The sequence below is a fragment of the Hyperolius riggenbachi genome, chromosome 1 (assembly GCF_040937935.1).
Source record: "Hyperolius riggenbachi isolate aHypRig1 chromosome 1, aHypRig1.pri, whole genome shotgun sequence".
Lineage (NCBI taxonomy): Eukaryota > Metazoa > Chordata > Amphibia > Anura > Hyperoliidae > Hyperolius > Hyperolius riggenbachi.
In genome coordinates this window covers 273,046,982-273,072,863 of record NC_090646.1, presented here as the reverse complement: position 1 = coordinate 273,072,863, position 25,882 = coordinate 273,046,982, and the positions used below count along the sequence as shown (strand labels likewise).

Sequence of the window (25,882 nt, the reverse complement as noted above, 5' to 3'; positions counted from 1 at the left end):
CACATTTTTTTATTTGTTTTACACACAATTGTCCATTTACAGAGAGATTTCTCCCACCCAGCATGGGTATGTGTAAAAATACACCACAAAACACATTATACTACTTCTCCTGAGTATGGCGATACCACATGTGTGACACTTTTTTGCAGCCTAGGTGCGCTAAGGGGCCCAACGTCCTATTCACAGGTCATTTTGAGGCATTTGTTTTCTAGACTACTCCTCACGGTTTAGGGCCCCTAAAATGCCAGGGCAGTATAGGAACCCCACAAGTGACCCCATTTTAGAAAGAAGACACCCCAAGGTATTCCGTTAGGGGTATGGTGAGTTCATAGAAGATTTTATTTTTTCTCACAAGTTAGTGAAAAATGACACTTTGTGAAAAAAACAATAACAATCCAATTTCCGCTAACTTTTGACAAAAAATAAAATATTCTATGAACCCATCATACACCTAACAGAATACCTTGGGGTGTCTTCTTTCTAAAATGGGGTCACTTGTGGGGTTCCTATACTGCCCTGGCATTTTACGGGCCCAAAACTGTGAGTAGTCTGGAAACCAAATTTCTCAAAATGACTGTTCAGGGGTATAAGCATCTGCAAATTTTGATGACAGGTGGTCTATGAGGGGGCAAATTTTGTGGAATCGGTCATAAGCAGGGTGGCCTCTTAGATGACAGGATGTATTGGGCCTGATCTGATGGATAGGAGTGCTAGGGGGGTGACAGGAGGTGATTGATGGGTGTCTCAGGGGGCGGTTAGAGGGGAAAATAGATGCAATCAATGCACTGGGGAGGTGATCGGAAGGGGGTCTGAGGGGGATCTGAGGGTTTGGCCGAGTGATCAGGAGCCCACACGGGGCAAATTAGGGCCTGATCTGATGGGTAGGTGTGCTAGGGGGTGACAGGAGGTGATTGATGGGTGTCTCAAGGTGTGATTAGAGGGGGGAAATAGATGCAAGCAATGCACTGGCGAGGTGATCAGGGCTGGGGTCTGAGGGCGTTCTGAGGTGTGGGCGGGTGATTGGGTGCCCGCAAGGGGCAGATTAGGGTCTAATCTGATGGGTAACAGTGACAGGTGGTGATAGGGGGTGATTGATGGGTAATTAGTGGGTGTTTAGAGGAGAGAATAGATGTAAACAATGGATTTGGGAGGTGATCTGATGTCGGATCTGCGGGCGATCTATTGGTGTGGGTGGGTGATCAGATTGCCCGCAAGGGGCAGGTTAGGGGCTGATTGATGGGTGGCAGTGACAGGGGGTGATTGATGGGTGGCAGTGACAGGGGGTGATTGATGGGTGATTGACAGGTGATCAGTGGGTTATTACCCGGAATAACAGATGTAAATATTGCACGGGCAAATTGATAAGGGGGGGGGGTCTGAGGGCAATCTGAGCGTGTGGGCGGGTGATTGGGTGCCCGCAAGGGGCAGATTAGGGTCTAATCTGATGGGTAACAGTGACAGGTGGTGATAGGGGGTGATTGATGGGTAATTAGTGGGTGTTTAGAGGAGAGAATAGATGTAAACAATGGATTTGGGAGGTGATCTGATGTCGGATCTGCGGGCGATCTATTGGTGTGGGTGGGTGATCAGATTGCCCGCAAGGGGCAGGTTAGGGGCTGATTGATGGGTGGCAGTGACAGGGGGTGATTGATGGGTGGCAGTGACAGGGGGTGATTGATGGGTGATTGACAGGTGATCAGTGGGTTATTACCCGGAATAACAGATGTAAATATTGCACGGGCGAATTGATAAGGGGGGGGTCTGAGGGCAATCTGAGCGTGTGGGCAGGTGATTGGGTGCCCGCAAGGGGCAGATTAGGGTCTAATCTGATGGGTAACAGTGACAGGTGGTGATAGGGGGTGATTGATGGGTAATTAGTGGGTGTTTAGAGGAGAGAATAGATGTAAACAATGGATTTGGGAGGTGATCTGATGTCGGATCTGCGGGCGATCTATTGGTGTGGGGGGGTGATCAGATTGCCCGCAAGGGGCAGGTTAGGGGCTGATTGATGGGTGGCAGTGACAGGGGGTGATTGATGGGTGGCAGTGACAGGGGGTGATTGACGGGTGATTGACAGGTGATTGACAGGTGATCAGGGGGGATAGATGCATACAGTACACGGGGGGGGGGGGGGTCTGGGGGGGGGGTCTGGGGAGAATCTGAGGGGTGGGGGGGTGATCAGGAGGGAGTAGGGGGCAGATTAGGGACTTAAAAAAAAAATAGCGTTGACAGATAGTGACAGGGAGTGATTGATGGGTGATTAGGAGGGTGACTGGGTGCAAACAGTGGTCTGGGGGGTGGGCAGGGGGGGGTCTGAGGGGTGCTGTGGGCGATCAGGGGGCAGGGGGGGGGGGAAATCAGTGTGTTTGGTGCAGACTAGGGTGGCTGCAGCCTGCCCTGGTGGTCCCTCGGACACTGGGACCACCAGGGCAGGAGGCAGCCAGTATAATAGGCTTTGTATACATTACAAAGCCTATTATACACTGTTGCAGCGGCGATCCGGATGCCAGTAACCCGCCGGCGCTTCCGAACGGCCGGCGGGTTACGGCGAACGGGGGGCGGAGCCAGTCCCCGGCGGCTGATCGCGTCACGAATGTCGCGATCGCCGCATAGCCACTCCCGCAGCCGCCCCCGCCGATGGGCGTATTGCGGTCGTTTGGGCCCGGACTTTGCCGCCGCCCATCGGCTGGGGGCGGTCGTTAAGTGGTTAAGTTGCATTGATGTTGAAGCAGCTCACAATCAGAACTCACAAGCCCTTCTCCAGGCCAGTAATTTTGTATCATTTGTGAAAATGGCAACATTACTTTGCAACTTCTACTTTTTTTTTTTTTTTTTTACTTATTTTAGAACATGACAGGCTTTTGTATTTTACTCCTGGATTGGATCAGAACTAGTTAATCCTTCAGGATTTTACATTGTTCGAGGTAAACAGGGGGCCTCACTGCAAGATGAGCTCTAACTGGCAGAGCTATCTGGAGCTTAATAGCAGGGATTACATTCCTGTATGACTGAAGGAAGAAACTGATGTGACCAGTTCACACCCCAGTACATGGAGGTAAGTACTTTTTAGAAAGTTTCACCCCACTTCAGAAAGGCTTTAATTTCTAAATAGATTTACTCATTATAAAAGCTCTTAAAGGGGCACTATGGCAAAACATTTTAAATATGTGCAAACATATACTAATAAGAAGTATGTTTTTCCAGAGTAAAATGGGTCATAAATTACTTTTCACCTATGTTGCTGTCTCTTACAGTAGGTAGTAGAAATCTGACAGACAGAAGCGACAGGTTTTGGACTAGCCCATCTCTTCATAGGGGATTCTCAGGGATTTATTTATTTTCAAAAGCACTTAGTGAATGGCAGTTGCTCTGTCCAACTGCCAGAAAACTGTAGGGAGCAGGGAAGCTGGCCAGCATCATTGTTGAAATCTTTTTTCGGGAATATCTTTATAAAGAATAAAAGCCTTGCTGAGAACCCCCTATGAAGAAATGGACTAGTCCAAAACCTGTCACTTCTGTCAGATTTTTACTACCTACTGTAAGTGACAGCAACATAGGAGAAAAGTAATTTATGGCTCATTTTACTCTGGAAAAAACGTACTTATTTGTCTCTGTTTACACACTTTAAATTGTACAATTTTTCGCCATAGTGCCCCTTTAAGTTTAGGGGTAGCATAACCAAGAGGTTATAGCACACCCAACTTGCAGCACTTGAGTAAGGGGATTTGAATCTTGGTTGGGACTCTATAGGCCCCCCCCCCCACACACAAATAATCTGGCGTGTGTACAGCAGCTCCCACCAACTGACTCTTGGCTAGTGATCCCCCTGGCAGATAAACTCAGCCCAGCGGCGGCCAATTGTTTTGTGCACACCACGCAATGTCACGTGTGTGCTGCTCCATACCCCCTCTGCATACCAAAAGAACGCATTGTCAACTGTACAGCTGACTCTGCAACTGTAATGCATTGACACAGCGATGTTGTCCGAGATCGAGTGACATCAGTAACTACAGAAACTCATGTGCAGATACGGCTTGTTTTTTGTTCTCAGCTAGGGCTCATTCACACTAGAATTTTTATTTAAAAAATGTATGCATGCATTTTTCTGTAAGGACATACATTGTATTACAGAAGCCCATAGTAGTGTTCCCACTTAGGTGCTGTTTTTTTTTTGTTTTTTTTCTAAAGCAGTACGAGAACACACAGCATCCTGCTTCTTGTTGATTTTTCTGCTCCCATCAAAGTCCATGGAAGCACAGCAAGTCCGCTTTCTGCTGAAGGTGGGGAATTTACCACCTGTTAGCTGCTCTTGTGCATCAGCCAGGCTCTTGTTAGTGCTCAGCACCTGCGGCCGACAGGCACTTCCATCCCCCCTTCCTGGTTGACAGGTGGCCATGCTGCATGCAACTGCAATCATACAACCTATACTTCACTTTCTGGACCTCTATGACCTGATATGACCAATTTGAGGGTGGTAATCTCAAACTCAAGACCATTTTTAATAAAATTTCTATTGGAAAAGCTGGGGAGTTATGAAGATGTTTTAGTAAGGCAATGTTCACACTGATAGTTTTGAGGGTGGTAAAGCAGACATTTTTCTGCTCTCAAAACCACAGTTAGGGTAAAAATAGATAAAAAACTGTCCACCTATCCATACATATGTGGTTGAGACTGGTCAGAAAACCATGTTCAGGGACCAGCCTGAACTACATGTGTAGAGCTGCGGCAGAAATGGTAGACAGCAGCCAAATACCCAGTTTAGTAGTCTCAAAGGCCCCATTCACACTGGAGTGTTTTGCCGCGATTCCGGCAAACCGCTCAAACGCTAGCGTAATGAAACCCTATGGGCCCATTCTTACTTGGGCAATTTGTGCTAATCGCCGCAAATCGCCCAAAAACGCCAAACGCATAGCCTGCACCATTTTCAGGCGGTTTCCAGGCGATAGCGTTTCAGTGCTATAGAAGCACAAAACGCGATCGCACCAAAATCGCCGCAGTGTTCAGCAGAAAAATCACCTGCAAAACGCTGGCAAAAATTGACGGCGTTTTGAAAACGCAGGTGTGAATAGAGCCTAAAACTGATTTTGCCTTGTTTCCAGGTATCTTTACAGACTACTAATGTGAATTTAGCCCAAATCCAAGCCAGCAGGTTGATCTCATGCTGTGAGAATGGTTAGTATAACATTAGCAAGGTGGCAAGACAGCAAAATAAGTCATGTAATATGGTTGCGCTATTTGTCAGGGATACTTTAAAAGCTTTCTGTGAAGAAATGTAACAGTATAGTTAATCATTTATAAATAAAGCTTTAACAGAACGTGGATTATAACTATATTTTCTGAAGCAATTTTTTTTTTCATTGCTACAACGGGTGAAGCAAACTGTACTCTGCACTTTGGTAGCAAGTTCCCAGGACCAGAGCAAACACGTATAACAAAATATAAAGCAAAACATGCATGCAATTACCTTAAATTCTGAATAGCTGGAAGGTTGGTTGGATAGCAGAATTGTTTGTTTGTTACTGTCATGTAATGGAGTTCTTACAGGTGTGTCTTTTGTTTTCAAGGGTGTCTGCAAAGTAAACTACATAATTACTGCATAATCATAGCATAAAGCTCTATGGAGTTAGAATTACTATGGAGGCTAGATTAACACTATGAAAAAACGCTGGGAACAAAGACCATATTGTCATGTTTCGCTAAAGTTTCACGCTGCAGTAGTGGATGCCCGTGAGCTACTGTAATCAGCGTCCACCGAATAGTGTCACTAATCGAACGACAAAAGGCAAACACTAGCATGAACACTTACTGAATCTCCATGTATGCTTTTTTTCATTGGGGTTACCCAGATGTTGGACCTAGTGGCAGGGACAGGAGACTATTGGAAATGCAAGTGTGAATATAACCCTAGAGACTCCAATCTTAGAGCATTAACATAGATGGGGCAGAGACTACAAATTTTAATCGCCCCCTTCATATGCAAGTGGACACTATGAGCTTACCGACCTCAGAGGTCATTAGCTGAATGTGTTGCATGTCACCCCTAGGAATAATAGAATTTTCTCCGAGTAAGATCAACTGTGTGATAACAGTGTATACATATTTGAACAGAGGCACCAAAATAGGGTAAAAACTGCTAAAAAAAAATGTTTAAAAGGGGGAAGCTATGGTGGACTTCCCTCCCTCGAAGAAAACAGACATGAATTTGTTATTTTCGTATTAAAAACAACATTAGAAGCTCCACTTTGCAATGCGTTTTGTGGGTACAGTCCCACTTCAGCAGCCAAATAATGGAGAAAACTAATACAAGTCTGGATCCAGACTTGTATTAGTTTTGATACAAAAATATATACCTTTAAAATAAGAGTTTCTAGTGATGCAGGCAGAAGCATCTCAGTGTCTGCTTGAAGCAGATGATACAAGCAGATACTGAGAACATGTTCCTGAAGGAAGGCCACAGGCCTACACTGCCCCAGACAAATGGACTACGGGAACAATTAACACAGGCCATATTTACAAAATACCCACATTCTTGTAACTAAGTGAAAGGCATCATTAAATATTAATCGAGTAGGTGGGTATTATGACACCACGAGGGGTCTAAGCCAATAGTCGGATCTGGGGAATGGCCAAGATGAGGTCACATTTAACTCTTTCCTAGTCAGTATTAAAGGGCCGGACGGGCCGATAGAGCGCACTCTGATTCCTACTTTCATGCTCTCTATCTGCTGACTGGAACACCTAATATTTCCTTTCTTTATGTACTCTGATATAATGTATGCTGTACATAGGTAGTCTAGAAGATGTAACATAGAATAGACATAAGAAGACCTGATTATGTTCAGTAGGAAGGTAATCACGCAGCTGTAACGCAAGGCATGAATCTGCTTGGCTAAGATATCACGAACTGTATCTGTATCTCTGGTTTCCTGAATAAATAACTTGTACATTGAAGACGCGTAAGAAAGTCTATCTCCTGCTTGCTGTGATGAGTCGTGTTTGCAACTCTTGCTGAGGAGTTTGCTGGTGCTGGAGGAAAAAGGTGATTTATAACATATACCACCATTGGCCGGGAATTAAACCCAGGTCAACTAACATTACAGACTGAAGCCAGCCATTTCACTCATCTCTAACTACAAGAAAGGCCCAGGAGTAGTCTTAGCTACTGTAATATCTATGTTACGGCAGGGCCCTTATTACACTTTCTCTTACAGAGCTATGGAAACAGTTTTGCCCATGCGATAAAGCGAGGTGCAAAAATTAAATCATGCCTAGCAGGGGATGGTTTCAATCCATCAACCTCTGGGTTATGTGCCCAGCACACTTCCACTGCACCACTCTGCTGCCACATAGTGAATGCTACATTGTAGGAAAAAGTGGTGTTAAACTTCTTGGACCAGACTTACTTCCTCCCTCCAAAAGACACACATACATCCCCATAAAATCCTTGAGCAGCAACTGCATACACAGTCTCTGTGGCGCAATCAGTTAGCACATTCGGCTGTTAACCGAAAGGTTGGTGGTTCAAGCCCACCCAGGGACGGCCTTGCCTTTTGTGAAGGGAACTAATGTACCCTTCTTAAAACTTGAAGATTGTATACAAATGTAAGCAGACAGCAGAGTGGTGCAGTCCATAACCCAGAGGTTGATAGATTGAAACCATCCTCTGCTAGGCATGATTTCATTTTTGCACCTCGCTTTACCGCATGGGCAAAACGGTTTCCATAGCCCTGTAAGAGAACGTGTAATAAGGGCCCTGCCGTAACATAGATATTACAGTAGCTAGGACTAGAGAGAGAGAGAGAGAGAGAGAGAGAGAAATTACTCTCCCTGATTGATGTATACACATGCGTAGTTTAGGCCTGCAAGTTAGCATTGAATGTGATTTCTGCCCTTAAAAACGCTGCTTTGCGTCAAATCCAGATTTTTCCCCGGGACTTTAGGCGTCTATCCCACTCATCCATGCCCCCCTCCAGGTGTTAGACCCCTTGAAAACATCTTTTCCATCACTTTTGCGGCCAGCATAATTTTTTCTACTTTTCAAAGTTTGCCTCCCCATTGAAGTCTACGACGGTTCGCGAACGTTTGCGGGGGTTCGCGAACTTAAAATCGGAGGTTCGGGCCATCTCTACTCTTAAATACCTACTTTGAGTTACAAAAGGTACTACACTATATTGGGCTCTCGGTCTCCACAATGTATATCCAAGTATATTGAAACTTACAAAGGCAAAGTTTAAGAAAGATAATCTGTTTTAATGAGAATCATTCTTGATCCAGTTTCTGATTTGTTGAATTGGTCAATAAAAAAAAATAAATAAAATAAAAAAAAAGTCATGCTTAGCGATACAATGAAAATGTAACCAGCGCCTCCAGAAGAATGGTCACAGTGCTTGCCAGCTACATCATAGCCAGACCACACTATAAACTGGTTGCCAAATTCCCAGCTCTAAAGACATAACTGTCAGTCAAGGCAGGTCCCCTATAGCAGTGTTTCTCAACACGCGGTTCGCGTACCCCAGGGGGTACGTGAGACTATAGCTGGGGGTACGCAGCCAGGAGGGGATGTAGTGCAAAACGGGGGAGCATGCCCACACATAGCGGCGGGGAGGGGGTCCACTCCCCCCACCCTCACCTTGCACTCCCCCGTCAGCGCTTTCCCCTCCGACACGCATTAATAGCAGCATGGTAAAAGGAACGCAGACTTACTTCCGCGTTCCACGCCAGAGGTCTTTCTCTCTCAGTGATGACGCTACTTCCTGTTTATCAGGAAGTAGTGTCAGGCTCAGAAAAGATCGGACCTCCGGCATGGAACGCAGAAGTGTGCGTTCCTTTTACCATGCCGCCACCACTGTCTGCTATCAATGCGTGTCGGAGGGGGAAGCACTGATGGGGGAGTCCAAGGTGAGTGGACTCCCCTCCCCGCCGCTATGTGTGGGCATGCTCCCCCGTTTTGCGCTGCATCCCCTCCTGGCTATACTTTGGGCACACATGCCTGACTAAACTGTAGGCACCCATGCCTAGCTATACTGGGGGCACCCGTGACTGGCTATACTGGGGGCACCCGTGACTGGCTATACTGGGGGCACCCGTGACTGGCTATACTGGGGGCACCCATACCTAGCTATACTGGGGGCACCCGTGACTGGCTATACTGGGGCCACCCATACCTAGCTATACTGGGGGCACCCATACCTAGCTATACTGGGGGCACCCATACCTAGCTATACTGGGGGCACCCATACCTAGCTATACTGGGGGCACCCATACCTAGCTATACTGGGGGCACCCATACCTAGCTATACTGGGGGCACCCATACCTAGCTATACTGGGGCACCCATGCCAGGCTGTACTAAGGGCACCCATAACTGGCTATACTGGGGGGCACCCATAACTGGCTATACTGGGGGGCACCCATAACTGGCTATACTGGGGGGCACCCATGCCTGGCTATACTAGGGGCACCCATGCCTGGCTATAATGAGGACACCTATACCTATATATACTGTGGGTACCAACCCATGCCTGGCTGTACTGGGGGCACCCATACCTAGCTATACTGAGGGCACCTATACTGGGGGCACTTATACCTGCGGTGCGGTGTCTGTCTGTCTGTAGGGGGTACTTGGGTCGAAAAAGTTGAGAAACACTGCCCTATAGTAAGGTCATGTTAAAAAGTTAACTGACACAAAACTACATATTTTGTGGACATTTCACCACCAGACACCAAGCAGCTGTAGATTGGGGCTATTTTTTGGAAGTGACACTACTGCTGGCAATTTCACTTCCAATGAGTGTATATTATTAGCAGTTGTAAGATAAAATATCACATAGAGCAGCAGTCACCCAAGTGACTTGACTGACAATATCAGAACAGAGAAAGTCTGCATTAAAAAGCATATATACTTGGGAATTGGTGTTTGAAGGGATGGGCAAAGCCTTTACTATGTGTCGTATGAGAAAGGCCTTACAAAATATTTTATAAAATGGTACCGCACTCCTGCCAGGCACTTTAACCTCTCCAGTGTTTCATTTCCCTGCAATTTTTGTACCAAAAGCGGTACAGTTTTTTCAAGTGTTTCTTTATACTGTAAGCATTTTTGTGGGCCACTTGCAAGTTCAAGCTGCGGTCTTGCAAGCTGTCCGCAAGCATACATACAGTATAAAAAAAAAGCACTTGTTTTTACATTTGTACTAATTTTTTTTTTTTTTATTCGGTTCTATGGGCAGTAGAGCTGCACATTTTAGGCCTCTTGCACACTACATGCATTTCCGATTTTTTATATGATCCGATTTTTGATTCCAATCTGAATCAAAAATCGGATCGTATGATATAAAAAAATAAATAAATCAGAATCCCATGTAGTGTTTAAGAGGCCACACACGTTTGTATTGAAACCAATACAAAGAAATTGAATTTGCCACCTGATGTGATGATACTGCGTGTACCTGACTTCATGGGGTGCACACAGGGTCATCAGATGGACATGCTGGGGGACGTAATCGCTGGGGGACAGGAAACTGATGAAGGAAGAAGAAGAGGAGATCTCCTCCGGGGATTGCCACTAAGAAGGCAGGAATAAGCATGCAGGGAAGCTCTGAGGTGTCAATGAGGCATCAGCGATGTCGCAGGTGAGTAATAGTTACTGGATGAGCCGGAATCATCCTTACAGTGAACCTGCAGACTAAAAATCTACTCCGCAGCACTGAAAAGGCTTGGTGTTTCTTTAACATTTTCGTAGCATCAGAACTGTTTCTTACCCCAAGCCTCATTTTTAGCTGCAGAGAAGCTAAGCTCCGTCCCATCAAAGAAATCTGCCCAGGCATTTTTCCCGTTGCGGTGTAAAGCATAATGGGATTTCTGATGTTCTCGTTGCGTGACGCACGCAGCTGGGAGAGTTGATCATGATACAGAACAGTTGGAACTTTGTCTCATGATCCCAGTCACAGGCTTTTAACCAAAAAGATGGCTGCCCACATGAAATCACAAACATTTGCCTGTTCTTTTAACAGGGTTGGTAAGATATTATATTACCCATTTATTTTAATTAACATAACTAAATATAACTTAAAGAGATACTGAAGCGAGAATAATTCTCGCTTCAGAGCTCATAGTTAGCCCCTGCTAAAAACGCCGCCATCCCACGGCTAAAACGGGGGTCCCTTCACCCCCAACCCCCCCCCCCCCCCCCCGCAAAATCAATCGATTACTACTCCCCCTCTGAGTTGTAGTGCCGGCTATTGCTGGCAGCCGCATTACACTGTTTAATTTGTGCAACGCCTGGCTGAAACTCCAGGCGCCCCAATTCAGGCACACAGTGCTGGCGCCAAAATCAGCTGGTTCTCTCTGTTTGTGTATTTTTTTTTCTTATAATACAAATGGTGACATCAAAGGGAAGCAGAGGTTTACTGGAATTAATGATGACTTGAGTGCCGAGTATGAGAAATTCAACTGTGACACGAAGACATTCTCAGTGTGGCGGCATCATTTTGCTGCCAACTATACACTCAGTTGACTTATTGTATAATGGTTACGTTTTATTGCTGAATAACAGGATAAATATTGTAAAAATGTAGGATGGATTACCTTAATTGTTGGAAGTTGTGGCTTCCCTGCTGATGTTTGGTTTGCAGAAGTACTGTTCACAGTTGTGCGGGACAGTGTTACATTTGTTGTTCCATTAAGCTGCACAAAAAAGGAATAAATATGCTTGAACAAATATCCACTGCATATTCCATTTTATTGATGAAAAAAATAAAATACATTTTTCACAAACATTACAAATGCTCAGTTCAGTGTTCTTCCCAGAGTTTTTTTTTTTCCAGCCGGGTGGCATGAATAAGTAGCTGGGTGGGGCGAGATGAGAGAATGTAGGGCCTGTGCTTCTCTGACAACTCTGCTTACAGCATAGGAGGAGGTGAGCCGATGACAGTCAGGTGCTCATCACAACTAGCCGGGTGGAGCACCAAGCTAAAAGAGCCTGGGGAGAACACTGTAGTTTCATTTCTTTACTTCACGTGCAGAAATTAATCTAGTCAAACATAGGTTGTGCTGATCTGACTAGTGATCATTTGGAAATAAACCAGATAGTAATGCCCCACGTGATATCTGTCAGATTTCAGTAGAAAAATTATAGAACCACTAATGCTATGCAGCTCACTCACCAGAACACTATGCTGCCAAGAGACTATACTGTATAGTCCAAGATAAACATTGCATGTACTGTATCCTGTTCTCATAAAAAGTTATGGCTTGTCCAGCATTTTTTCTCTAACTCGACCCCCAAGCATTGTGTGTTGGCTGTTTTACATTCCCTTGTGTGCTTACCTTTCGAGTTTTGTTATTTGGAGTATTCTGTGCACATGATACTGCAGGTCTTTTAACTGGAGTCTTAAATACAGTATCTTCTTTTTTCTGAGTCTGTAAGGAAAACAACTAAGAGTAACAAGGTAAGGAAACACTATCACAAGAGTTAATTGTACAAAAAACAAGTTTGGCATTCTGTCCAGGGAAAAATAGCATGACCACAGGGTTGCATTACACTTACCCGATCTTGTTTCTCCCGTTCCTTCTGCTGTTTTAGCGATTCCCACTGATTCCCAATATAGTCAAAAACCTTAATTCCTCTAACCAAAAATGGACTTCCATTCTCTGCCTCCCATGTTTCTACTCTGGGCTTCAGATCTTCCTCCAGCTAATGGATAAAATGCATTTGCATTACAATTCACACTGTGGACCTAAGGACATAACATGTTAAAACTGGCATATTGTTTCACCTTTGATAGCAGTTTTTGAAGTTTTACACGTTCTTTTTCCTCTTTAAGCAAACTTCCCCCTCTGTTTGAGAATCTACCGGGGTCCGATGCCTTTTTCTACAGGGAAATAAATATCATTAAAACCAGTAAGTTGTTGAAATGTTAATCCATTTAGGAAATAAAAGAATGAATATATGAAGTTAAGGAAAAAGTAAACAATTTGAAAAATGTATATACATTATACATATGCAATGTTAACAGTGGATAGCTACCGATAAAGTTAGCTATACAAATCAAATCCAAGCATGCCATTTCATAATATACTTTATTTTGTACACACACACACACACACACACACACACACACACACACACACACACACACACACACACACACACACACACACACACACACACACACACACACACACACACACACTACAGTATAATATTATAGTAAACTGATATAGTGGAAGTTCGGGTATACTGTAGTAAACTAATTGTCTAGATCCCAGTTGAGCTCGGTATTTTGCATCTGACTATAATGGAAAGTGGGCAGGTGCATGCATTATACGTGAGCCGTGGCTGGTCGGCAGTCTGGCATCCGCTCGTAGTCTGCTTGCGAACTGTGTGCTACTCTGGGCTTGTGTGGACCGCCTCAAAAACACGGGCTAAAAGACAGCCACTGGTGACCATGCTACTGGCGAGACCTATGCTTCCTGTATAAGCTGCTGCCTGATGACTGAGGGAGTTGACTATCATCTGTGAATTGCTTGTGTATGACTGCAAAGCAACAGTATTATCCAGGCTGCACATAATGTGCACAGAGGAGCACACTATCAGTACTGTACCTGCATTAACAAATGAGACTTATGCTTCCTGTACCAGCTATTGCAGGCAAATCCCTGCATAGTAAGCACCATGCATTTCAATCTAGCTTAGAAGTGGAGTGTGCTCACTTGCTGAAAGTTTTCACTTTTACTGTACTATAAATATTTCCTTGTATATACTATAAACAAGACAAAATGCAAACACTGCTTAACTTCAACACTACACCCTTGTAGAGGTATATAAACCAGAAAACTGCCTCTTAAAGGGGAACTGAAGTAAGAGGTATACGGAGGCTGCCATATTTATTTCCTTTTAATCAATACCAGTTGCCTGGCAGCCCTGCTGGTCTATTTCTTTGCAGTAGTATCTGAATAACACCAGAAACAAGCATGCAGCTAGTCTTGTCAGATCTGACTTTAAAGTCTGAACCACCTGATCTGCTGCATGCTTGTTCAGGGGCTATGGATAATAGTATTAGAGGCAGAGGATCAGCAGGGCTGCCAGGCAACTGGTATTGCTTAAAAGGAAATAAACATGGCAGCCTCCATAAACCTCTCTCTTCAGTTCCCCTTTAAAACAGACACTTTACACAACAGAAGCATTGTAGGCAGCTCAGCTTATATAAAAGCACAAGACAGAAATTAAAATGTAGTACCTCTAAAATTACAAACTGAGCCCAGTTGGTCTCCCACTTTGCAAAGGCCTCTAGAATTGATGAACATTTATCAAACTGCTGTTTTATTCGCACAACTTCTTCATCGTGCTGGGATAAAAGATCTTCTGTAAAGTCATCTGCAACACAAAAATGGGACAGCATTGACAATAAAAATGTAAAAGTTAGATGTGATGCCTCTGCTTAAAATACATCCACTTTAACAAAACATAAAGTGACAATGAAGCGAAAAAAAAAAAAGTATTGATATAATGAATGAATTGGTTGTGTAGTACAGATAATTAATAGAGCATTAGTAGCAAAGAAAAGAGTATAATTTTTATTTTCAGTTAGTTTTTTTTTTTTTTTTTTTTTTAAATAACCTTGCATGAGTCTCTAATATTTGCAGTTTACATACTACACACACCATTCTAAATGATTTCACAGAGCAGAGCTAATGACCCTTTGGACTCATCTGCAGAAAAATAAAATATAGTGACAGACACTTGAGATAATGAGCTTCAGAAGACAGAGCTCTCTGCGACTTTGAAAGTCGTAAAGATCAGTGGTTTTTTTGCATAGATAACAACTGGAGTTTCTTAACTCTTCTTGTACTGTAAACAATATTAAACTCCTATCTCTGCTGTAAATGTTTTATTTCTTAGCTGCACTACACATACAAATCATCATAAGTTTATTTTCACTTCAGATTTCCTTTAAAGGGAATCTTAAGGGGGAAAAACAAAAAAAAACCAAATAATGATTTTAACTTCGGGCAGCGGTGGCCACCCCCACGAAGTTGGGATTTCGGCGGCTACTGCACACACGTTGCCCCTAGCTGCACGCCTGTTACCGGGAGCGTTCTGCGCAGTACGCGTAATTTGCTACTGTCCATACGCAGAACGCTCCCGGTGCAGAGAGCGTGACCAGGGTGGGCTCTGCCCAGGGAAATGCGTGCACAGTAGCTGCCGACAGGCCAGCTTTGCGAGGTGTTGACGTTACTGGAAGAAGCCCTAGGTAAGTTATTTTTTTTTTTTTACTTCGTGTGCCGCGTGCGCAGAAGAGCCGACTGACATGGCTGAGCCAGATTAAACGGGAGTGATTTAGGCTGAACGGAGGCACGCGGGAGGACGGCAATGGACGCATCAATGCTCATGGGGCTGGAGGAAGCCCCGGGTAAGTATCAAATCTCTTACTTCCGACGTCTCAGGTACACTTTAAAGGAGAACTGTAGTGAGAGGCATATGCAGGCTGCCATATTGATTTCCTTTTAAAGAGACTCCGTAACAAAAATTGCATCCTGTTTTTTATCATCCTACAAGTTCCAAAAGCTATTCTAATGTGTTCTGGCTTACTGCAGCACTTTGTACTATCACAGTCTCTGTAATAAATCAATGTATCTTTCCCTTGTCAGACTTGTCAGCCTGTGTCTGGAAGGCTGCCAAGTTCTTCAGTGTTGTGGTTCTGCTATGCACTCCCCCCTCAGGGGGGAAAGAAACACACAAATGATCTCTTGAGATTCAAAAGGAATGCTGTATACAGCCTGCTTGTGTATGGATGTATTTTCTATGTGTGGACATACTGTACATCAACCTACTTCCTGTTTTGGTGGCCATTTTGTTTGTTTATAAACAAACTTTTTAAAACTGTTTTTAACCACTTTTAATGTGGCGGGGAGTGGCGAAATTGTGACAGAGGGGAATAGGAGATGTCCCCTAACGCACTGGTATGTTTACTTTTGTGCGATTTTAACAATACAGATTCTCTTTAAGCAATACCAGTTGCCTGGCTATCCTGCTGTGCAATTTGCCTGCAGTAGTGTGAATCACACCAGAAACATGCATGCAGCTAATCTTGTCAGATCCGACAAAAATGTCAGAAACACCTGATCTGCTGCATGCTTGTTCAGGGTCTAGGGCTGAAAGTATTAAGAGGCAGAGGATCAGCAGGATAGCCAAGCAACTGGTATTGCTTAAAAGGAAATAAATATGGCAGCCTCCATATCCTTCTCACTACAGTTCTCCTTTAAGATGCATCCATTTTATTAATCCTTTAAAATAATCCTTTATACATTTGTTGCATAATGTCTTATACTTATATGAGGAGTTTCCCTTTCTTGAAAAGGCAGCCTGGCTGCTGCAATACTGGTGGAGTACTCTGCCCTGCTCCTCATCAACAAGCACTACCTGTTTCACTCCATTGTTCTCTCTCATCTTGGTCTGTCAGCTAGGTGATGTATTCTATTATACACTTCTGCTTTGTGTCATATCTACCTACATTAGTTTGTGAGAGACAGAGGAACAGTGATGTAAATTCTTCAGTGTTCACTGTTGAGCAACATCTAAATTATGCCAGAACTCATCAATCAGAAAGGTTTACAGTCAACTCTTTAACCACTTGATGACCCACCCTTTACCCCCCCTTAAGGACCAGCGCTGGTTTGATTGATCTGTGCTGGGTGGGCTCTGCAGCCCCCAGCACAGATCAGGGTGCAGGCAGGGAGATCAGATTGCCCCCCTTTTTTCCCCCCTATGGGGATGATGTGCTGGGGGGGTCTGATCTCTCCTGCCTGCTGTGGGTGGCGGGGGGGGGGCACCTCAAAGCCCCCCTCCGCGGCGAAATTCCCCCTCCCTCTCCTACCTGCTGCCTCCCCCTGGTGTTCCGGGCTGCACAGGACGCTATCCGTCCTGTGCAGCCAGTGACAGGATGTGGTCTGTCACATGGCGGCGATCCCCGGCCGCTGATTGGCCGGGGATCGCCGATCTGCCTTGCGTACAAATGTAAACAAAGCGGATTATTTCCGCTTGTGTTTACATCTAGCCTGCGAGCCGCCATCGGCGGCCCGCAGGCTATTCACGGAGCCCCCCGCCGTGATTTGACAGGAAGCAGCCGCTCGTACGAGCGGCTGCTTCCTGATTAATTAGGCTGCAGCTGGCGACGCAGTACTGCGTCGCTGGTCCTGCAGCTGCCACTTTGCCGACGCACGTTATGAGTGTGCGGTCGGCAAGTGGTTAAAGGACAACTGTAGCGAAAGGTATGTGGAGGCTGCCATATTTATTTATTTCCAAACAATACTAGTTTCCTGGCAGTCCTGCTGATCCTCTGCCTCTAATACTTTTAGCCACAGCCCCTGAACAAGCACATGCAGCAGATCAGGCGTTTCTGACACTGTCAGGTCTGGCAAGAAAAGCTGCATGCTTGTTTCTGGAGTTATTCACACACTACTGCATACAAATAGATCAGGACAGCCAGACAATCTGCATTGTATAAAAGGAAATAAATATGGCAGCCTCCACATCACTCTCACTACAGCTGCCCTTTAAGAAAAGGCTAATAACTTGCTATGTACTTAACCTTTTGCCGACTGCTCCACTCCAATTGGCGTGAACGCAGCGGCAGCCCTCAGGACCACTCCACGCCAATTGGCCTGAAGTCCTAGGGGCGGAGACTGCAGGGGATTGCGCGTGCATCCCCGCTTGAATGACAGAGCTCCACTCCGTAATCAGCCTCCCAGCGGCAATCGCCACTAGGAGACGTCCATTTACTTTGCTGTGATCTGCGGCAGCGCTGTATAGGGGACAGCCGTGTGACACAGCTCTTCCCCTGGGGGAGACAGGAGCGATCCACTGGCATAGGCCAATGCCTATGACAGCCGACCGCACTAATTGGCTGGCGGGGGGGGGGGGGGGGGGGGGGAAATGGAGGAAGGGTTAAAAAAAATAAATAGCAAAATGTTAAAATCAGAATTTTTTTTTTAAATATAAACATTGGGGGAGCAATCACAGCCCACTGTTGGTGGGCAGAAAGGGGGGGGGGTTCATCCCTTGTGTGCTAAGTTGTACGGCCCTGCATCGAGACCTTAAGGCTGCTTTCACAGTGGGACGTTACAGGCGCACGTTAGAGCAGCCTGTAACGCAGTCCACCTCACAGTAATGAAAAATCAATGGGCTGTTCTCAGTGCCCACGTTGCGTTACATTGTAATGCTGCACGTCAAACGAAAGTACTGCATGCAGTACGTTATACGCGGCTAAGCCGCGTTAGACTGTTTGCACATGCTCAGTAATGCTGGAGGAGGAGGTCTTCCCTCCTCCTCCGCGGCCAGCCACATGGCTAATTAATATTCACTGCACTGTGTGACGTGCAGTGTTTACTTCCTGGAGCGGCCGCTCTGTGCAGTGAATGGCTGGCGGGACCACGTGATGCGGATCACGTGGTCTCTGCATCGCATAGCACAATAAAGGCGCACCAAGAGCTGCATAACAGCTCTAGGTAGCGTCCTCCTCCAACACCACCAGGCGTTGCGTTAGGGGCACGTCATGCGACCTATAACGTCCTCTAAGACGCAACGTCCTGGTGGGAAAGAGGCCTAAAGCTGCAGTGGCCTATTTAGTAAAAAATAGCCTGTCACTAGGGGGGTTTAAGACGGCGGTCCTTTAGTGGTTAAACGTGTCCATCGTTCAGTCATTTAATGAATGCTCATTATAGGCTTACCACTGTAAAATGGCGCAAACACCTTTTTTTGCTCATCACTATAAAAGCATTTATCCCAGTGCGTATTAATCTCTTCTCTTATTTTTAGGATGACTTGTTTCAGATTTGTCACCTTCAGTTCTTCCAGCCGTGAAAGCTCATTTTCCCACTACAAGTAAAAATAAAAATATAAAAATAATATTAGACATTTGATATACATAAAAATCAATGCTTCTTCAGGTCTGAATAGTGTGGACCACGGAAACAAAAATCTCAGACGTTTTAACATCAAAGTCAAATTGACATTTGCCGTTTGTATCCTCACTGGAGAGATTTCACCATCACTTGCTATTCTGGGCATGTGGCTGGATAGTGTTCTGGTTAGGAGCAAATGAGACCAGGGTTAAAATCTCATCTCTTCCTATTCAGTAAGCCAATACCTACTCAGTAAGGAGTCTCCCTAACACTGCAGGGTAGTCTACTGGCTGCAGCTCTCATGCTAGGTACACACCATCCAATTTTCTGACAGATTTACCTCTCAGATCGATTTCCAACATGTCCAATCTGAATTTCGATCGGTTTTTCGATCTTCCAATTATTTATAATATTTTTTTCAATCGCTTTTCATTCAGTTCTATGAAAATAGATTTAAAAACCGATTGAAAACAAAATATCAAAAAAAAAAAAAAAAAAAAAAAAAAAAAAAAAAAAAAAAAAAAGGTTGAAATTCAGATCGGACATATTGGAAATAATCGATCTGGCAGGTAAATCTGCCAGAAAATTGGATGGTGTGGACCTAGCATCAAGCGAGAGCCAGACTTGAGAAAAGCACTATACAAATGTTGGAATTATTCTGTCAGGAAGTCCGATGACGTGCTGAACTAGATGCCAAGTACCAGTAAAAGCCTCAGGGAGGGGATCACACTTGTGTCTCTGGGAAACCGCAGACGATTATCCACAGGTGGTTTTCCGCACAATATGTGTTTGCGATAGAATGTGTGTTTTTTTTTTTATTTTTTTTATTTCTTTTTACAGGACAGTGAATTTCAATGAGTAATTGCTGTGCAGAAAAGTAGTACTGTACAGGTATCTTTTTTTAAACGTTATACAGAATTTCAGATGTCTTCTTTAAACACAGTAGCCTCATAGGAAAGCATTCAGCCTCATTTTAATAGAAATTTCAGCTTGTCAATCACCATCAATTGAAATAGCACTATGGCAATATACACACTGTAGCGATCAGCAGCGATTAGCGATTTGCTGAAATCTCAAACATAATACTGCACATGCAGCATTTTTAGTGGTGTTGACGCGTTTTTTTTTTGTTTTTTTTTTACACACACTAAAATGCAATCAGGAGCGCAATCGCCCCAAAACAGTTTTCCTGTACAGTGAGAAAAATATAAAAAACAAACAGAAAAATTGATTTGCAAAACGCATGTGATATTGCTAGTGTTTTGCAATTTCCAGTGTAAATGAGGCCTTGTGATTTTGCATTTTAAAAAGTGTGACCCCTGCCTGAAGGGATAACCATCTTGAATCAGATGGTCAACAATTGTTCCACAGTAATATCACATATGTAATAAAAACAAACAAAAATGTATTAACTTTCCCCTCGGTCATAGCACATGCTAAAACCCAATGCATGGGTAGGTTAGACCAAAGAATAATGGGAACTCGGAGAGGCCAATGTTGCTTTGGTACAGTAAGGTGTGACTGCAGGCAGTGAGTTTAACGCCTGTCAGCTGCTCCTGTGCATTGGCCAGGTGCTTACTTGTGCTCAGCACAGGTGTTGGAAAGGTCCAAACTATAGAGTCACATCTTAAAGCTCATACACACATCAGACTATAGTCTTTGGAAAATGAAAGATCACAGACCAATCTTACCACCCTTCATGTAGTATGAGAGCCATACTCTACACAGTCTTTTCTATGGAGCTGCACTCCACATCAGAAAAAAATCTTTGCAAGATGATGCACACAGATGCTGTACAGACACAAAAGATCAGTATCTGCAAAAGATCTGTTCCTGCCAAAAATCTGTTCCTGCAAATTGCAATGATAGTCTATGAGATCTGCAGATCATCATACACACATGATTTAACTGACATTCATCTGCAGATCAAGCAATCATCCGCAGATCTGAAAATCCATCCTGGTGGATCTGATCTGCAGATGAATGTCAGTTAAATCATGTGTGTATGATGATCTGCAGATCTCATAGACTATCATTGCAATTTGCAGGAACAGATTTTTGGCAGGAACAGATCTTTTGCAGATACTGATCTTTTGTGTCTGTACAGCATCTGTGTGCATCATCTTGCAAAGATTTCTATCTGATGGGGAGTTCAGCTCCATAGAAAAGACTGTGTAGAGTATGGCTCTCATACTACATGAAGGGTGGTAAGATTGGTCTGTGATCTTTCATTTTCAAAAGGCTATGGTCTGATGTGTGTATGGGGCCTAAGTGTGGCAGTGCTTAGAAGCAACAAGTGAAGGTTTCTTTGCTGCCAGATAACACCGCCGCGTGTCAAACGATGACATGTATAGGGTTACAAAACGCTGCATTTTCATGAAATTGCAGTCGAAAGGAGTTTGTGGCCTGCAGCCTGAGCTGCCTGACAGATGCACAATTCAGCCATCCATGGAAAATGGGCCCAACTTATAAAGTTCTAGGGGAAAGTCAAAGTAAGTAAGTACCGTACCCTTTCACCACTTTTCTTTAAAGAGTAACGGTCAGGCATAAAATCCAAAATTAAATTCTCTATTTGTATCTGTTAAGTAAAAAGGATGCTAACCAGGCAATTTAAAAAGTTCAAAATCAATCTTCCTGTTCTTTTCCAATAGAATATCATTCCCCATGTCCCCTGGCTTTTATTTTGTACGCTTGCCTTTGAATGCAATTGCACTTTAAATAAGCAACTTAACCAGGTGTACAAAAACATACAGTACTTGTATACAACCGTATATTACTAAAAGATCAGTTATACACCCATAAATAAGGATACTTACCACTTTTATTTCCTCATAGATTGGACACTGAGAAATATTTTCACATACTTCTCGCTCATCTTGAGGAATTTGCAAGAGATCCCACAAACCAATTACTTTTCTTTTAAGTTCATTCAGTGTGGACAGAAGTTGTTCTATTTTACATTCTAGCTGGAATAAAAAAAAAAAATACATTGCTGTAACAACCTGTTGTGTAGCCTGATGGAAGCAATATTTTGGCTGCATGAATGAAGCTTCCCACTGCAGATAATGTTTTAACGGTATTTATTTTCTAGCATACCATCAATGCTCCTTTATATATTCTACCTATTAAAGGGACTCCGAGCAGTGCAGAAAACTATGGAAAGATGCATATCATTTTAAAGTTCTCTTTCTCCTCTTTCCAATGATATATATAAACCACCGCCCTATGCCTTTTAGTTTTCGTTATTTTCGCGATTGAAATTGCAGCGGCCGCGATTTCAATCGCGAAAATAGAGAAAACTAAAATGCGTAGGGCGACAATTTAGGTGTCGCCAGAAAGAGGGGAAAGAGAGCTTTAAAATGATATCCATCTTTCCATAGTTATATTGTATTTTCCTAAAGTCAGCAGTTCCATTCTGCTGAATGGAGCTGCTGACACTGGGGAAAGTGTCGTCCTGTGTAATACAAGTAACTATGGAAAGATGGATATCATTTTAAAGCTCTCTTTCTCCTCTTTCTGGCGACACCTAAATCGTCGCTCTACGCATTTTAGTTTTCTCTATTTTCACGATTGAAATCGCGAAAATAACGAAAACTAAAAGGTGTAGGGCGGTGGTTTATATATCATTGGAAAGAGGAGAAAGAGCTTTAAAATGATATGCATCTTTCCATAGTTTCTGCACTGCTCGGAGTCCCTTTAAAGCAAACCTGAACCATCGTTTATCCGATTGCTCAGACATGCTATACATTGGCCAAAGCTGCAGAATCTGCTGTTTAAACACTTACTGTTCATGGAAAACGAAAGAAAAAGCTGAGTAAATTAAACAAAATGGCAGTTTTGGCAGAGTGTTCCATGCCAATTTTGTGTCATTTAACCACCCTGGCGTTCTATTAAGATCGCCAGGGCGGCTGCGGGAGGGTTTTTTGTTTATAAAAAAAAAATCTATTTCATGCAGCCAACTAAAAGTTGGCTGCATGAAAGCCCACTAGAGGGCGCTCCTGCTGCATTCTTCCGATCACCTCCGGCGATCAGAAGTAACAAGAAGGGCCGCGATGAGCGGCCCTCGTTTTGCTTTTCTCGTCGCCATGGCGACGAGCGGAGTGATGTCATGGACGTCAGCCGACGTCCTGACGTCAGCCGCCTCCGATCCAGCCCTTAGCGCTGGCCGGAACTGATTGGTCTGGCTGCGCAGGGCTCAGGCGGCCCCTCTTTCGCTGCTGCTCGCGGCGATCCGCCACAGAGCGGTGGCGATCAGGTAGCACACGCGGCTGGCAAAGTGCCGGCTGCGTGTGCTACTTTTTATTTGGCGCAAATCGGCCCAGCAGGGTCTGTGCAGCACCCTCCGGTGGTAATGGACGAGCTGAGCTCGTCCATACCGCTAAGGACGTTAAATAGGCGTTAAATGAAATTCTTGTATATTGATTGTACATTAGACATCTGTCAACAGTTATACTCTCACTAGTGTAGTCTAAAGGACACACCATACAATTTTTTAACTATCTGTTCAATTCAAGAACAGCAATCAATTTTTCTGACCGATTGAAACAATTAAAAAAAAATCTGACCAGATTGGTCAGATTTTTTTTTTATTGTTTCAATCGGTCAGAAAAATTGATTGCCATTCTTGAATTGAACAGATAGTTAAAAAAATTGTATGGTGTGTCCTGAAAGTGTGCAGGAGAACGGCTCCTGCAAGCGTTGCGGCGTGTCGTCGGGAAACTCCGGTGCGACGCTGAGTAGCGGCGGTAGTAGTTAATTAACCCGAAGGGGATACGGCGATTCCCGACGATAAAATGCGCCGGGACGCGTCGTACCGCAGCGTATCGAAACGCAGCGTCGGGTGTGAAAGGTAAAAGGAAAGTCTATGGACTTTCCTTTTACCTTGGTTAACGCAAAGTATAGACTTTGCGTTAAAACGTGGAAAATGGGCTCTGGTGTGAAAGAGCCCTTAGACTACACTAGTGAGAGGGGCTGTAGTAAATGTTTCCCCAATCATGAACAAAATAATTGAAAGTTGATTGGAACTGTACATCATGTAACTGACAATCTGTCACACACACCATACAGTTCTTGATAAGTCCTTGACAAATAAAAAACGGAAAGGCCTCGCTGCAGGGCCGCACAACTCAGTTCCCCCACCCCTTTTCTGCCCACCAACAGGGCTTTCTGTTGGTGGGCTGTGATCGCTCTCTGTTTTTTTTTTTTTTTTTTTTATAATTTTTTTTTTTTTTTACTATAAATTTTGCCATTTTTTGTATCTTCTATCCCTCTCTCCCTCCCCCGCCAATCAACGCGTTCTGCTATCAAAGGCTTCAGCCATAGGGCGCAGCGCTGTACACAGTAAATAGACGGCTGTTTCGCCGTCTAACAGTCTCCCACCGAGGAGTCATTCCGGTGGGCGAGGCTCGACTCGGAAGTGATTTGTTTGGGAGGAGATCGGCACTTATACTGAGAATTGTGGCTGCAGGTTTGTGAGATGTTGGAGGGGCTCGGCAGCTGTTGTCGCGGTATAAGATATACTGACATTTGTACATGTGTCACTCTGATTTCCTGATTTAATATGACGTGTAGTCCAGAGTAAGGAGCTGAGTGAAGTTTCATGTAGGCGGAAGATTGGCTATTCCAAAATCTGTCAGTAATGTCAGATTTCTACTACCTACTGTAAGTGACAGCAACATAGGAGAAAAGTAATTTATGGCTTATTTTACTCTGGAAGAAACGCTCTTATTTGTATGTATTTAAAATTTTAAGATTTTCGCGAAAAACAGGGGTCCTTCAACCATTTAAGCCGCCTGGACGTGATTGTTATGTCCAGACGACTGCTATTATGCTGCTGCGCGCTCCCCTCGTTAGCCCGGAGTAGATATGTGGCGTAGATATGTGGCAACGCGTATTTGTACGCGTTGCGGTCCGCAACAGCGCTAATTGTAGTAGGGAATGCGTCCAATAATACGCATGGCGGCCGGCCGACTGGTGAGTCATCAAAAACTAAACTAAGTGACAGCGGGGGACCGGAGGATTCCAGAGCGGCTCCGAGGGCACAGGACTGCTGCAGGGGGCTGGTAATAGCCCCAGGTGATTGAAACTCTTTACCCCCCGTTCAGTTAAGGTTCCCTTTAAAACCAGAGACTGGTCAAGTAAATAAGATGTATTATCACAATGACACCTGTCAAGGGGTGGGATATAATTGGCAGCAAGTGAACAGTCAGTTAGAAGCAGTGAAATGGGCAAACACAAGGATTTGCACAATTGATAAGGACTAAATTTAAATGTCTACTTAAAGGGAACCTCAACTGAACGGGGGTAAAGAGTTTTACTTACCTGGGGCTATTACCAGCCCCCTGCAGCAGTCCTGTGCCCTCGGCGCCGCTCTGGAATCCTCTGGTCCCCCGCTGTCACTTAGTTTCGTTTTTGACGACTCACTAGTCGCCGGCCGCCATGCGTATTATTGGACGCAGTCACCAATGCAATTAGCGCTATTGCGGACCGCAACGCGTACAAAAATACGAGTTGCCGCATTCCGCACGCATATATATATGCAGCAACGCGTATTTTTGTACGTGTTGCGGTCCGCAATAGCTCTAATTGCATTGGTGAATGCGTCCAATAATACGCATGGCGGCCGGCGACTGGTGAGTCGTCAAAAACGAAACATAAGTGACAGCGGGGGACCAGAGGATTCCAGAGCGGCGCCGAGGGCACAGGACTGCTGCAGGGGGCTGGTAATAGCCCCAGGTAAGTAAAACTCTTTACCCCCCGTTCAGTTAGGGTTCCCTTTAAGTAGGAAATAGTATCTCCAAAATGGCAGATCTTGTGGGCTAGTTCCTTTTTGCAGTGGTTATTTATCTACCAAAAAGTAGCCGAAGAAAAGACAACTGGTGAGCTGGCAACATGGTCATGGGTCTCCAAGGCTTGAAGTATGTGGGAAAAAAATGCGGTTTGGTCTTATGCCACAGAAAAGCCATCAATAACTTGTACTGCAC

General features: G+C 44.4%; 1 protein-coding gene across 1 annotated transcript in view; it reads right to left on the bottom strand.

Annotated features, from left to right (window-relative positions):
- Positions 1–25,882, bottom strand: part of LOC137506156 (protein regulator of cytokinesis 1-like) — a 43,274-nt gene that overhangs the window by 5,679 nt on the left and 11,713 nt on the right. Inside the window, exons 6-13 of the mRNA XM_068233578.1 lie at positions 21,716–21,865; positions 18,726–18,873; positions 14,237–14,373; positions 12,773–12,868; positions 12,544–12,690; positions 12,324–12,416; positions 11,583–11,681; positions 5,465–5,569 (exon numbers count right to left, since the gene is read on the bottom strand). Coding sequence (XP_068089679.1) covers positions 5,465–5,569; positions 11,583–11,681; positions 12,324–12,416; positions 12,544–12,690; positions 12,773–12,868; positions 14,237–14,373; positions 18,726–18,873; positions 21,716–21,865 — 975 coding nt within the window. The remainder of the gene's footprint in view (positions 1–5,464; positions 5,570–11,582; positions 11,682–12,323; positions 12,417–12,543; positions 12,691–12,772; positions 12,869–14,236; positions 14,374–18,725; positions 18,874–21,715; positions 21,866–25,882) is intronic.